The sequence below is a fragment of the Synchiropus splendidus genome, chromosome 5, assembly GCF_027744825.2.
Source record: "Synchiropus splendidus isolate RoL2022-P1 chromosome 5, RoL_Sspl_1.0, whole genome shotgun sequence".
Lineage (NCBI taxonomy): Eukaryota > Metazoa > Chordata > Actinopteri > Syngnathiformes > Callionymidae > Synchiropus > Synchiropus splendidus.
The window spans coordinates 4,093,095-4,108,651 of NC_071338.1; the positions used below are offsets into that span (position 1 = coordinate 4,093,095).

General features: G+C 44.5%; 1 protein-coding gene across 3 annotated transcripts in view; it reads left to right on the top strand.

Annotated features, from left to right (window-relative positions):
- The window catches only part of nhlrc2 (NHL repeat containing 2), a 61,658-nt gene that overhangs the window by 21,184 nt on the left and 24,917 nt on the right, over positions 1–15,557 (top strand). For all 3 annotated transcript variants that reach the window (XR_008414496.1, XR_008414497.1, XM_053864467.1), the window contains exons 7-8: positions 2,080–2,170; positions 6,961–7,192. Coding sequence is in view for 1 of the 3 variants with exons in the window: in XM_053864467.1 (XP_053720442.1) it covers positions 2,080–2,170; positions 6,961–7,192 (323 nt within the window). In the remaining 2 variants the exon portion in view is untranslated. The remainder of the gene's footprint in view (positions 1–2,079; positions 2,171–6,960; positions 7,193–15,557) is intronic.

The window sequence follows — 15,557 nt, forward strand, 5'->3', positions numbered from 1 at the left end:
CGTGTTCCCCTTCTCCAGGTGTTTCAACGTGGTGTGGACTGCAAGAGCAATGGCGTCGTCTGTCGACCTCTTTGCTCTATACGCGAACTGCAGGGGGTCCAGGGAGCTGGGGAGAGGGCTACAGATGTGCCTCTTGATGATCCTCTCAAAGCACTTCATGATGACAGATGTAAGTGCAACTAGTCTGTAGTCATTAGGAGAGGAGGCTGTGGGGGTCTTCGGGATAGGAACGATGGTGGAGGTCTTGAAGATGGTGGGCACAATGGACTGGCTCAGGGACAGATTGAAGATATCTGTGAACACCTCCGCGAGTTGGTCCGCATAGGACCTTAGCACCGGGCCAGGGATGCCAGGTCCTGGTGCTTTGCGGGGGTTTACCCTCCTGAGTGCTTGCCTCACCATAGCTGTCTATGCAGAGCACAGCGTCCTCGCCATCCACCCGTGTTCTTATGACCGGTGTGATGTTCTCCGCGTCAAACCGGGCATAGAAGGTGTTCGCTTGACTGTTCCACCGGTCCGCTCCTTCCCCTGTAATCAGTAATACAGCGGAGACCATGCCACAGTCATCTGGGCTCGTGACTCTGTTGGTTAAGCTCCACTTTCTACCTATATCTCCTCCGGGAATCCTTGATGGTCCTTCTGACATCGTACTTGGCTGTTTTGTAGGCAACAGGGTCTCCTGAGTTGAATGCAACTGTGCGGGCTTTGAGTTTGGCCCGCAGCTCTGGTCCAACCCAGGGTTTCTGATTAGGGTAGGTACGGGTAGTGATTGGAGGCACCGTGTCCTCAATGCACTTCCCTATGTAGCCTACCACAGAATCTGCATATGCATTGATGTCGCCATCAGCTGCATCTGAAAACATCTGCCAATCTGTTGTCTCAAAGCATCCGATGTTCTGCCCCATTTGCGAATCTGTCTGGAAACTGGTCTTTCCAGTTTCAGCCTTTGTTTATAAGCACAATGGTCAGATTTACCAAAAGTCGGGCGGGGGAGGGGTTTGTAGCTGTTTTTGAATGTTGTATAACAATGGTCGTGAATCTGCTCCCCCCCTGTTGGGGTGCTGGTAATATTTTGGCAGTGCCGTTCTCATGTTGGCTCTGTTAAAGTCCCCAACAATGATGAAGGCGGCATCCTGGTGGCTGTTTTCAAAACTGTTAATGATCTCATAAAGTTGGTCAAGGGATTGCGACTTAACAGCCTGGGGTGGGATGTAGACTGCTGTGAGGATCACCGAATGAACTCTTTGGGCAGATAGTGCGGCCTGACTTTTATGGTAAGGAGTTCCAGCAATGGTGTGTAGTGTGTTGTTATTACACGTACCTCTGAAGCCCACGAACAGTCAACCATGAAGCACACTGCTCCCCCCCTGGACTTACCTGAATCCTTTGTTCTGTCCATCCGGTAGATGTTAAAGTTGTCCATCGGAACAGCACGGTCGGGAATGACGTCATCAGAGTGCGCAGACGTCATCAGAGTGCGCCGACTGAAGGTCACACTGATGAGAGCTCCGTGGAGACTCGTTAACTTCTACATCAATGCTCTTTTTTCTCTGGTGGCATTATTAATACGACATACCCGTGTCCAGTCTATGATCGAGACAAGCTTCTCAGGCTCGGATCTATCGTCAAGACTGAATTATCGGCCGGCGTATTATGGCGAACCCGGCAAAGACGGCACAAAACCCCTCTTCCCTCCATCCTGCTCGCGAATGTCCAGTCCCTGGGGAACAAGCTGGATGACTTGCGAGTGCGGATCAGATACAAGCAGGAAATAATGGATTGCTGTGTCTTTGCGTTCACGGAATGAATGAAGCGAACTCATGAGGGGAGTAAAATGGCTTACAGTTCACTTTAAGACATTCCAGAGAGGGAGAACAGTGTTGAAAAATCACTGAAGGTCCGTACACCAGTGATCATTGATGTGGAAATGAAACGAAACGTGTGACAGCCGGCGCTCTGGTTGTGATGCGTGCAGCTGACGATTAGCGACACCCAAACTACTGAATTTCATAATTGCTGATATTTAACAGGTACAGTCCAATGGAAGCCATTTTTTTACATATATGTTTTTGTGTGTAGACAGGGATGGGCACATTCTGTGGATCGCAATGGCTGGAACCCATCAGATTTGGGCTTTGTTTCTTGCAGATGGGAAGCTGCCTAAAGGAAGGTAAGAGTTTAATCTTTGGTTGTCAGGTTTTTCAACAGAAGTTTAGACTTCCACAAAACTCTAGACCTTTTGGGTCGCTAACGTGTGGTACGTGACAATGTGAACAAATGGAAGAGTAGTCCTCGTTATTAAAATGTCCCTGTTGTCCCATCCAACATTGTTTTTAATATAAAGTACTTTGGTATCTTGGAAATCTATCCACACTTCATATTCCCAATTCGTTTCAAGTCAGCACCTGAGCTCCCTCGTTTTGAAGGGTCATTTAAAGTGGTGAACGGCAGGTGCCCTCTGTCTTAGGAGGATTGGGGCACACTACACTTCCACGTGAATGCGCAAAACCAAGTGTTAGGGTCAATAACAAGTGTTAGTGAGAAATGGGACACAGCCAGGGCCAGGGCTCGGATTGCTGAGTCTCATTATTATGTGCTGAAAGGATGACTGTATCCTGAGACACAGAGGAACAGCTGCTGGTAGAAGGACAGGTGCATGCCAGTGAAGTAAATGCCTCAGATGCAATGAGTGTTCAACAATGTGTATCACCTTTATAGTATCCCTGTCCATGATGTCAGCTGTTGAGCTGAGAGAAAAGTATTCCCCTAAATCAGCATCATTATAATGCAAACATATACTGCTGTCACTGTATATGTTAACTAAGAATTTGTCTTTTCATTATCCTGACAACATTAACCATCAAGCAGAAGTTTTGTAATGTGTAAAGTGTTGTAATTCCAAAAATGTGTCACATTTTATTCAACAAATTCCTCATGACATGAAAACCAGGATGGGCTGAAAGACATCTTTAACTTGTTAAAATGCAAGATACTAATCTTGTTCAAGTCATATTGTAGATTTCATATCATCAGCTTGAACATTAAACATAAAAACAAGTCAGCAATAAATGAACACAAGAGCTGTGCTTTGATGCATTTTCTCTTTTCTTTGTATTCTCTTTTTGTTTGTGATCAAGTCTTGATGAGTGATTTAATAACTTAAAACTGTTTTCGTCATGAAAGAATAACACATTAGATGGATAGGATGGTGCTATTTTTATTACTTTTTTATTTGATATCAAATGTGAACAGTTTGCCAGCTATGGGACATTAAAGTAGTGCATCAGACTCACAAGGTACTTTCTTGCTGTGTATGCTGCCATCAAAAATGTCCGACAACTAATTTGGCTCATTAACTTTCATATGTCTAGTTTTCTAGCTCATGGCTTCTAAGATGCTCAATATACCTTGTATTTAAACATTTCATTATGAAGTCAACATTTCCATTCACAAATGCTATCTGACTCAACTCCAGAAAATCTGGCACACCACCTGTGCCACTAATATGCAATGTGTTTGTCATCTCGATACACATAACATCATGGAATTTTACTTGGAGCACATCCCAGTCCCCCTGGAACTGCAACCTTATCGTGGTGGGGGAGTTTGTGTACCTTGAATGATCCTAGGAGCTATGTTGTCGGGGGCGTTGGTAGGCCCCTTCTAGGGTCTCCCATGGCAAACAGGTCCTAGGTGACGGGTCAGACTAAGAGCAGTTCAGAAGCCCTGATGAAAATGATAACAACAAGGACCGTGACGTTGCCCGGCATGGTGCAGCCAGGGCCCCACCCTGGAGCCAGGCCTGGGGTTGGGGCTCGAATGAGAGCGCCTGGTGGTCGGGCCTCTGCCCATGGGGCCCGGCCGGGCCTAGCCCGAATGAACGACATGGGCCGTCCCTCCTGCGGACCCACCAACCGCAGAGGGAGTCACAGGGGTCGGGTGCAAAGAGGACTAGGTGGCAGACCTGGTTCGTGTGGACATTCTCTGGCTTTTGGAACATGGAATGTCACTTCGCTGGGGGGGAAAGAGCCTGAGCTCGTGCGGGAGGTTGAGAGGTACCGGCTAGATGTAGTCGGGCTCTCCTCCACGCACAGCCTGGGCTCTGGAACCCAACTCCTTGAGAGAGGCTGGACTCTCTACTTTCTGGAATTGTCCGTGAGGAGAGGCGGCGGGCTGGTGTAGGCTTGCTCATAGCCCCGCAGCTCTGCAGCTTTGTGTTGGGGTTTACCCCGGTGAACGAGAGGGTCACGTCCCTACACCTTCGGGTTGGGTACATCATCGGATGAGGGGGATGAGGATCAGCACCTCCAAGTCTGAGGCCATGGTTCTCGACCGGAATAAGGTGTTTTGCTCTCTCCAGGTCGGTGGAGAGTACTTGCCCCAAGTGGTGGAGTTTAAGTATCTCGGGGTCTTGTTATCGAGTGAGGGAAAAGGGAAGCGTGAGATTGATAGACGGGTTGGTGCAGCGGCAGCAGTGATGCGGTCGCTGTATCGGACCATCGTGGTCAAGAGGCAACTGAGTCACAAGACGAAGCTCTCGATTTACCGATCGATCTACGTTCCCACCCTCGCCTATGGTCACGAGCTTTGGGTAATGACCGAAAGGATGAGATCGCGGATACAAGCGGCTGAGATGAGTTTCCTCCACAGGGTGGCTGGGCGCACCCTTAGAGATAGGGTGAGGAGTTCGGTCATCCGGGAGGAGCTCGGGGTGGAGCCGCTTCTCCTCCACATCGAGAGAAACCAGCTGAGGTGGCTCGGGCATCTGATCCATATGCCCCCTGGACGCCTCCCTGGGGAGGTTTTCTGGCCATGTCCTACCAGGAGGAGACCCCGGGGAAGACCCAGGACTCGCTGGAGAGATTACGTCTCCGGTCTGGCCTGGGAACGCCTCGGGATCCCCTGGGAAGAGCTGGAGGACGTTTGTGCGGACCGGGAAGTTTGGGCTTCCTTGCTCCGAATGCTGCCCCCGCGACCCGACCCCCGATAAGCGGCAGAAGAAGGTGAAGGTGAAGGCATCCCAGTTGCTTTTCCTCGACAGTGTCAATTCCATGGTTGACAATGGAAGTACAGATGTAGAGATGGTTCCACTTTTTGATTGTATGCAACCATTAACTGATGCTGAGGTTTGGATGAGGTTTCTGCTTGTAAGAGTAGTGTAGCGAGTCAACAATTTTACTATTTGGCAACAGCCTCCGAACAGACATTTATATAGCACAGGAATTAAAGACAGGTGAACTTTAAGCCAAACAATGATAGCAAGGTGATTGTATAAGAATGTTTTTATTCCATTAAGACTTACAAACTTGTCACAGGGAATGACACTATTACCAACCAGTCAGGTTCCCTTTTTGTCAGAAAAGCCCACCACAATTAAATCCCCCATCTCACATGCTCCTTGACACGTTTGTAACACACCTTCCCCTCCTAGACCAATGTAGTACATATAACATGACTTGAGTGGCGCCCTCAGACACTGGCATCAAATTAGCCACCATGTCTGTGTTTACAATGATTGTCTCCCTGCTCATTATAATCACAGAGAACAACAACAACAGATAATATTAGTAGTATAATGAAAAATAAAAAATGAAAACTTCAACACTGTAAGCAGCGATCACACATTCCACTGAAATGTCGCCATGATGACAGTCGAAATTGGTGGCTAACGGCTTCGGCTTTACTGGACACAGCACCTTTTTGATACAAGCACAGATAGTGGTTAGATAGACAAGTGTTGCTCTGTTTTAATGTAGCCATACTAAGGGGGTGTCTTGGACCCATTTTGTTATGACCTTTGCCTTATGCCAATCACCACCACCATCACCAAATTGCCCCTGGATGGTTGGGAGAAGTTGCTCTCGGAGGACGTTCTGGTACCATTCTTTGTTCATCGCTGTGTTTTTAGGCAAGATCGTGAGAGAGCCCACTCCCTTGACCGAAAAGCAACCCCACACATGAATGGTCTCAGGATGCTTCACTGTTGGCATGAGACAAGACCGATGGTAGCGCTCACCTCGTCTTCTCCGAACAAGCCACAAACAATCGGAAAGGGGATTCATCAGACAAAATTACTTTACCCCAGTCCTCAGCAGTCCAGTCCTTGTAACTTCTGCAGAATATCAATCTGTCCCTGATGTTTTTGCTGGAGAGAAGTGGCTTCTTTGCTGCCCTCCTTGACACCAGGCCTTCCTCCAAAAGTCTTCGCCTTACTGTGCGTGCAGATGCACTCACACCTGCCTGCTGCTATTTCTGAGCAAGCTCTGTCCTGGTGGTGGCCTGATCCCGTAGGTGAAACAACTTGAGGAGATGGTCCTGCCGCTTGCTGGACTTTCTTGGGCACCCTGGAGCCTGTTTGGCATCATTTGAACCTCTCTCCTTGAAGTTCTTGATAATCCTATCGACGGTTGACTGAGGTGCAATCTTACTCGCTGCAATAAACATCAGCGTTAGGCCTATTTTGTGTAATGCAATGATGGCTGTAAATGTTTCCTTGCTGGTAACCTTGACTAACAGATGAACAATGGCACCATCTTCCAGTTCCAAGTGTCCAGTCACTCAATCATGAGAGATTGATCTCCAGCCTTGTCCTCATCAACACCCATACCTGTGTTAATGTGTGTGACACCTGTGTGTCATTGAAATTATGTTAGCTCGTCCTTTTGTGGCAGGGCTGAAATGCAGTGGAATTGTGGTTTTAGGAATAAAGTTCATTTTCAAGGCAAATGGGTACTATGCAAATAATTGCAGTTGAGTGGATCACTCCTCATAACATTCTGGAGTATATACACATTTCCATTATAAAAACTGAAACTGCAGACTTTGTAAAAATTAATAGTTGTGCCACTCTCAAAACTTTTGGCTGTGACTGTATTTACAGTAAAATAGTTTGAAATACATACAGTGTCGCTAACATATTGCGCTTTGACTAAGTTCTGCTTTTTTTTTTTTCATGAACAGCTTCTTCAATGCAGGGACATGTGTGAGGTGGGCTGGCAGTGGCAATGAGGAAAATAGGAATAACTCCTACCCTCACAAAGCCGGCTTTGCTCAGCCCTCAGGCTTGGCTGTTGCACCAGAGGATCCCTGGAACTGCATGTTTGTGGCTGACAGTGAAAGCAGCACCATTCGGATGTTGGCTCTCACGGACGGAGCTGTCAAGTCGCTGGTTGGAGGAGAGAGGGATCCACTGGTGGGTTAATGAAAGTTCATTATATACATTTTTAACCGAGATTAACAATACTGAAATTCATCCACATTTGTACGCAGCTGAGTGGATGACACGGAAGATATTGTGAGCATCAGCCAAGATTTGAACGGTTTTCCATTTCATATCACATTGTCCTGGAAGTGCATGGCTTCGTAGGTGCTATGCATACCAAGAAAGATGTAGTAGTGAAGAAAGTGTACGATCAACACTTGTACAGGTTTAATTCAGGTCATACTGATGAAGACATTCTAAAGTTCCCAGCTTTCCACGGTGACTCCATGATAGTTTCCCTACAGGTCCACAGGGCAATTCAATCCACTGCGGTGACATAGTCAGCTAGAAACACCCCTCAACAGCCTGAGCTGTAATGCCTAATTTATCCACAGGGAGGAGCAAGGATACACTTAACCCTCACCGATTTCAATAGTGGAACTGTACTAGCATGCTTTATGTGTCCGAGACCCAAAACAACACTTGACTGAACTCACGTATTGGTTTCAAAGCCATGCAAAACCAGGCTCCTCAATACACGGTGTAGGTGAACACTGTATACCCCACACTGTAGACCTTACCACCCGCTAAGACCAGACCCTCTGTCGACCTCACCACCCGCTCAGACCAAACCCTCTGCTACCAGATCAATAGACTGTCTTGCACTGGGTCTTTTATGTATCATGTAACCAGGGTTGGCGGGGTTACCTTAAAAATGTCTCCTGAGTTGCTAGCATGATAAGCTCCTCAAGAGAACTGGGTTCATCACTAGGAGATAACTGGTTCTTGATGTTAGGGGCTGGATGATGGCAGAATGCCGGCATGAGAGCAGGATCATTCCAGTTGGCCTTTGCAGCTCAAATTCGGAACTGAATGGAATATGCAGAAATGAACTCCTTACTGGAGCCCTGAGTAAGAGTCTTAAGGCATCTAGAAGTGGTTGGCTTACTCCTAAATGGAGTGTCAGACACCCGCCGCATATCAGAGGAAAACAGCTGGTAATTAAGCTGGTAATTGTCTGAAAGAGGGAAGTCTGAGTCCTACAGTGACACTGTTGTCCGGGTTACCTAGATCTTAGGGCGTACAGAGAACCAGAAAACCAACGGAATGTCACAGAAGCAGTGGGATGCAGACTAAGTGTCATGGTTTGTCAAGGAGGTTGAACCCAGTAGCTGAATTGGTGCAGGTTTACACATGACTTAAGAAAGCGAGAGTAGTTTTAACAATTTATTATAATATATAATGTAAACACAAAAAACGAAACAGGAACGATGAACCAAGGATGTCAACACCAAAACGCGGAGTAAGGAAACACGAGCAGGGGCAGGGAAGAACCTGGAACAGAAAACAGACAAATAAGCTTAAGCCTGACTAAGGGGGACAATGGAAGACGCATTCGGAGGTTGCTCACGAGGCCCAAGTAACAAAAAGTGCTCGGTGGTGGATCTACTCACACACATACGAGGAATAACAATAACACAGAGAAAAAGAGTGGGAATTGTGAGTCTAAACAAACACACTCACAAGTGCAACAGCAGCAAGAAGCAATCAAGTAAAAACGGAGGAACAAGAGTAACTAAGGAGGCGGCTGAGAGAAAACGTCAAGCACGCACAGAATTTAGAAATATAGGAGCACGAGAGAAGCGAGGGTTGAGAGAGATTGCAGCGAGGACGCAAAGAAACCATCTGACACAAGCTGGAAGCAAGGTGTTGAAATCCATGCAAGCTTGATTAGCATTGAGTCCCAGCTGTGTCGCTCAGAAAACTGGGGAAAACAAGGAAACGGGAACACAGAATCAAACAGGCAATAACAAAATAAAATGAGAGAACACGGAACATAACAATTAGTTTATTTCAGATCAGCATCAGTATAACAACATCTAGTTGTCATTGGTCAGCACCAAAGAAGTCAAAGTACAGACACATTAAATAGAGACTGCACCAAGGGCGTTCCTCGAATCCATTACACCATCCATTACAGCCAATAATATTACACAAATGAACATATTAGTATTGTAGGCTGTCCGATTACGTGAAGTGTTCATGCTTTCCTGAATTCAGGACGCTTTGCCGGGTCATCATGACATGACATGACATGGCATTACAGATGCTAGATGTCCCTGTTTACCTACTAAGGAGACCAGATCTGGCATATATGGAAACTTGGCTGAACAGTCTGCTTGTGCAAAAGTAAATGTTGTCATTAAACTGACCGGATGGACAACGGATCAACCTTCCATTGGTGTTAAGAAACGGATTATACATTAACTAAACTGTTGCACATGTTTCTCATGAGATATATCAAATTATTCTCCAACAAGACACAGACTCACCGTATCACGCAAGGCTGTTCATGGTGAAAACGATCTTGCCATTAGTGCTGTGTTTAAAAAATCGATTTTCCGATTCTGAATCGATTCGTACATCAATTCCATAAAATCGATTCGTAGGTCGAAAGATCGGATTAATTAATTTACGTTTTAACACATATTCTCTGGGTGAAGTGCGCATGCGCGCACCTGGGACACCAAAGTCAAAACAACATGCCTCCTCACAGTGGCAACACTAGCAACGTTCAGACGCGACCAAACCCAAAACGCGCTCGACAAAAGCATAGCAATTAGCACGTATGCCTAATGGAGGTACTGGAAGTGTTGCAGTATTGCGGAAATATGACCCACCTCACGGGTCACGTGACGAGACCTGTCCAAGCCATCCACCGGGCCACAACAAATGAAACTTGAGCGAACTTTACCACTACCGGGTAATTCTGCACGCTTTGTCAAAATAACTGAAGCGATTGCGGGCTTCATTTGCAAAGATATGCGCCCGTCTTCCGTCGTTGGAAACGAGGGCTTCAGGCGGCTAATGAAAGTAACAGAGCCTCACTATGTTACGGTGTCTCGCAAACGTCTGTTATCCCAAACATGCACCAGTCAGTCAAAGAAAACGTGAAAAGTAAGCTTCAGTCAGCAGTCAGGGGGGCATTACAAGTGATGCGTGGACATCTTCGCAATCTTACATGAATCTGACAACTCACTATATTGATGAGGAGTGGGACCTCTTGTCGTACGTACTACAGACCACATAGAACTGTTTACATACTGACCAATGACCAGCAGGTTGCTGTGAAGTCAGTCACCAGCACTCTGTTTACATTTTCAATGGCTGAGAATATCTTTTTTTCATTTTGGTAATAAAATAAAAACGCATTAGTATTAAACAGCAGCATCTTTTGGATGAATTTTTAATGTCCTATTTCTAATAATGCACCAGTCCCATGAGCAGTCACATCTGGCGTTCTGTGTCTGGATCTTTATTATCATTTACTATGAATCCTTCATTAATTTCCTGTTGAATGTCAATATGATACTAGTATTAATACGTTGTGTAACTTGTCATGTGATCATGCCAACAGCTCAGAAAATGGTTTAAATACTAACCTGAATCGAGATCGGATCGGATCGAATTGAATCGTGATAATCAATTCTAAGTCATGAGAATCGGAATCGAATCGATTCTTGAAATTAGAATCGATACCCAGCCCTACTTGCCATGGTCCATCTGAAAATGTTGTATTTCAAACACCAAGTAGCACTAAATTTCTCACCAGACTCACCAGCATAAACAAACAGCGTGGGATGGAAGGTTCGCAAGGGTTGGTAAGGGAGTGGGTTGGCGCAGCTGGAGACACAGCTGGTGAAGTTCAGTGATACTGCTCCTGATATGGCCTGATGGTTTTGTCACATTTGTGGCACTAAGAGTTGGACCCAAATGCACTCTGCTATTGAATCACAGAACACTCGAACCACAAGGCTGAAATAGCTTCCAGTACTTTTAATGCAAAGAACACAAATAAATCACAAACAATAATTAGTTGCAGCAAAAGTGGAGTGAGAAGACAACACACAGGGAGGGGGAAGAATCTTGAACAGAACACAGGCAAGTGTGAAATACAGCCTGAAAACAAGGAGAACAAGAACATCGTCGGAAGATAATTACACAAGGCCCAAAAAGCACACACGCACAGAGCAACAAGCAAAGTCAAAAACAATCACCAAGGAAAACAAACAATCACATAGTGTTTAAACAGAGAAGGCAGCGGAAGAACAAACACTAGTGATGTGTCCTTTGTGTCGTGCCTTCAATGCATGTCAGAATCAGCTTTATTGACAAGGTCAATGAGACTCCCACCAACTAGGAAAGTGCTTTGGTACATTGTACAATAATAAACAAAACAAAATATTAATAATAATAAATAAATAAACAAAACTAAAATAAAAAATAACAATAATAGATGTAACTAATAAATAAATAAACTACAAACAACAAGGGCTGTTCACAAATTCATCAGTCTGATGGCCAAGGGGAAAAAGCTGTTCCTGTGACGGGAGGTTCTGGTCTGGATTGACTATAGCCTCCTGTCTGTGGGAAGAGGGACAAACAGTCTTCGTCAGCAGTTGTAGTTTCCTCTGCTGCTGAAACCCAGTAAACTGGCAGCAAGTATATAAAGCTCGCATTGAGAAGTGTTCCGATGATGTTGCTGATGATGGCCGAAGCCTCGATACCAGCCATACCACGTGACCATTTCAGCAAGTGGATGAAGCAGTTCAATTCCAGATTTAAGCGGCAGCAAGACACAATGGAGGATCCCAGTTTTGTCATGTTATGTCAGTATTTGGGACCGTTTTGTGAGCAGCTTGTATTTTGAGATGATCCATTACTACTGTGTTGTCATCCATGCTGAGGCATTTTCGAGCTCTGAATGAGAAGGAGGAGACCGGCCATGAACAACCAAGCACCGGTAAGTGAAATGAAGTATAGATTGCATACAATTATAAAATAACCATCTGTAGAATGGCTTAAAGTGCTGTTGTGGCATTGGTGATATACGGTTATTACTCCAGTCATTCATGGAGCGTTATTAAGAGTCTTTCATACGCTAAAGCCACTGAAAATATGTCACTCACCGTGTCTCTGTTCTGTGGGCTCATTTGGATTTGCAAGCGTCTTAATCACATACGGTTGCAATGCCGGTCTCGTCACCTCCTTCGGTAAAAGCCAGCAAGAACAGAAAAAACATGACTTGATTAAATTACATACAAATTCAACTCAATGCGGTAAATTTTTGTTTGTTATACCAACACAATACTTAGTCATGGGTCTTGTTTAAAGTCGATAATTAATTTTATAATGACTACATCATTGTGTAATCAGGAGACAGGAGTGCTGTGGATGATGCTATGGTTGACGTTATCCAGGATTCCCAGCCCTTCTCCATTGTGGAGGACTAGAGGTTCAGGAAGCTCATTGCTGCTTTGCTTCTCCTTACCAGACACGTTTGTATTTGTAGTCATGAAAAGAAATATTTTTTTGATGTTTTAAAATGTGTTCTCTTATGTCCTTAGGCTTCGAAACCCATGTTGGAGAATAGCAGTATGTGGAGTCCATGGCGAAAGAAAGAAAAAGTGTTGGTTTCCACTGTGTCTGCAGTTAGTCTCACTTCTGACATTTGGACGTCCGTATACTTGGACTGGCTGTGACTGGGCATTTTATAGACACCAGCACATTTTTAAAAAGGTTGTGCTGGGAGTGGTTCATTTTCCACAGTCACATACGGTGGAAAATCTGGCCCACGCCAAGTCCAGGCTTATATAGCAGCGGGGCATCGGACATGATGGCAGCATAAATCTAGAGGTCCCGGTCAACACTTTAAAAAAGCTCTTAAGTACATCTTGATTCAAAACTAGTATGACTGTAAAAAGTGATGTACGGGACGACAAAAACAAAGAGACGAAAGACGAAGCAAGACTCAACAGAAAAATCTGAACTGGACCACGAAAACAACATGGCTGACGTGATGAGTGCAACATTTAACCTGGATGCGGGGAGACGCATCCGGTTTGAAAGAAATTTGCAAAGAAATTCTGACGTTCAAATCAGATTTGAAAAAAGAGTTCTCGAGTTTCAGGGAAGATATAAAAACGAAAATGCGGACAGAACTCAAAACCTTCAAGCATGACATAAGTGGAAAAGAGAGCTAACAAGCCAAAAGGCTAGACTCGATGAAGCGGAGCAGAGAATCACGGAAACAGAAAGCTGGAACTCGGTCATGGAAGAGACGCTGCTTTATACTTTAAAACGACGAAAGATTTTGCTAGAGCAGCTGGTGGACCAAGAGGGGAGAAACCGGCGAAACAATATACGGATATTTGGACAGGAAGAACAAACCCAGGAAAGTGTGATGCCACAATTCATCAAGAACTTTCTAACCACAGAGTTGGCACTGCCGCCGGACACGGAGCTCCACATCCAATGGCCACACAGAGCTCATGCTCCATGGTCTGTTGTGGTGAACTTTCTACAATATAAAACAAAAGAAATCATCCTGAAGATGGCTTGGAAGAAATTAAGTTATGCACGAAAGTGGACCTCTGTTTTTTGACCATGATTACACATCTGACGTGGTGGCAACGAGGAGTGGCAATACTTAAAAATACACAAGGAAATTTATCGTCAACAAGGTTAATGGCACAGAGACCCAAAAAATAAAATCATTGAACACTATATACAAGATAAGAGAACCATCTACAAATCAACTTAAATTCAACACAACGGATATAGAAACTATTTTACAGAAGTATTACAAAGAACTATATAAGCAACCTCCCTCATCCAACATTGATGAAAATCAATTTCTTGAACTCTCTGGACTTACCAGCCATCGGGAAACAACAAATTGACAAACTTACTGCACCCATCACTCAAGAAGAGATAGCTAAAGCTATTGCTGGATCAAATCAAACAAATCCCCGGGCCCTGATGGTTTTCTATCAGAGTGGTGTATGCAATGTAAAGAAGATATAATTCCTATATTAGAAACATCATTTAATTCCACATTGAAAAATGGAAAACTCCCACCTTCATGGAATGAAGCCGTCATTTCTTAAATCCCCAAGGAGGGAAAGGATAAAGAATATTGCAACTATAGGCCCATATCTGTGCTTAATGTGGACCATAAAATAAACACATCTATCATTGCAAAGCAATTTGAAATGATTATGAACATCTGATAGAGAAAGACCAAACTGGATTCATTTCTGGATACAAAACTCATGACAGCATAAGACAAACATTATAAGCCATTCACTACATACAGGACAGTAAAATCTGTGCTACTTAAGTCAGCCATGATGCGGAAAAGGCATTTGATAGTGTCAGTTTGGAATTTTTATTTTTAGTACGACAAAAATGCGTTTTTTAATAAAGATTCAATCAAGTGCATAAAATCAATGTACAAATGCCCAGTAGCCAGAATAAAGGTTAATAGTAACCTGGGATGTTGTTTATCACCACTCTTATTTGCTCTATATGTTGAGCCATTAGCGCAGGGAATGTGTCAAAAAGAAGAATTGAAAGGAGTCTGTGTCAATTAACACAAAATTAGTCTGTTTGCGGTTGACATTATTTTGGATTTAACAGATCCAAATGTAAGGTTAATAGCATTGCGCAATCTGATAAATACATTTTGCCAACATTCTGGATATAAAATCAACATTACAAAAACACAGATACTGGCATTTAATTATTCTCCTTCCAAAAGAATCGCAGAGAAAATTCATCTGAAATGGGACCTTAAAAATATGAAATATGTCTGGCACCGCAGCACGTAGCAGTCCGGCAACGTGTACGACAATTATGGAATCCAGCCGACATCCTGTACAACAGTTACGGCTGTAAACAGAGTATTATATACCAATATAATACTCTTCAATGGAAAAAGTTGCTTAAAAATGCAACAGATTGACCTTATGTATCTTATACAGTAGTATCCATATCCCTCACGTCGGGCATTTTGAATGGCATTCGACTTGCGTCTAATCTGACTTTCGACTGATTGAATCAGAATCAGAATCAATTTATTGCCATGGTCAGTGGGGAGCCCACTGACTAGGAAAGTGCTTTGGAATAAAGTGCTGACAAAAAAATAAATGAAATAAAATAAAATAAAATAACAACAAGGCTCTTCACAAATTCAACAGTCTGACGGCCGAAGGGGAAGAAGCTGTTCCTGTGACGTGAGGTTCTGGTCTGGATGGACCGTAGCCTCCTGCCAGAGGGAAGAGGAACAAACAGTCCATGTCCAGGATGAGAAGGGTCGGCTCTGATCCGACCTGCACGTCTCTGGGTCCTAGAGGCATACAGGTCCTGAGGAGGTGGCAGGCTGCAACCGATCACCTTCTCAGCAGAACGTACGATGCGCTGCAGTCTGCTCTTGTCCCTGGAGGTGGCACTGTTGTACCAGACGGTGATAGAGGAGGCGAGGATGGACTGGATGATGGCCGTGTAGAACTCC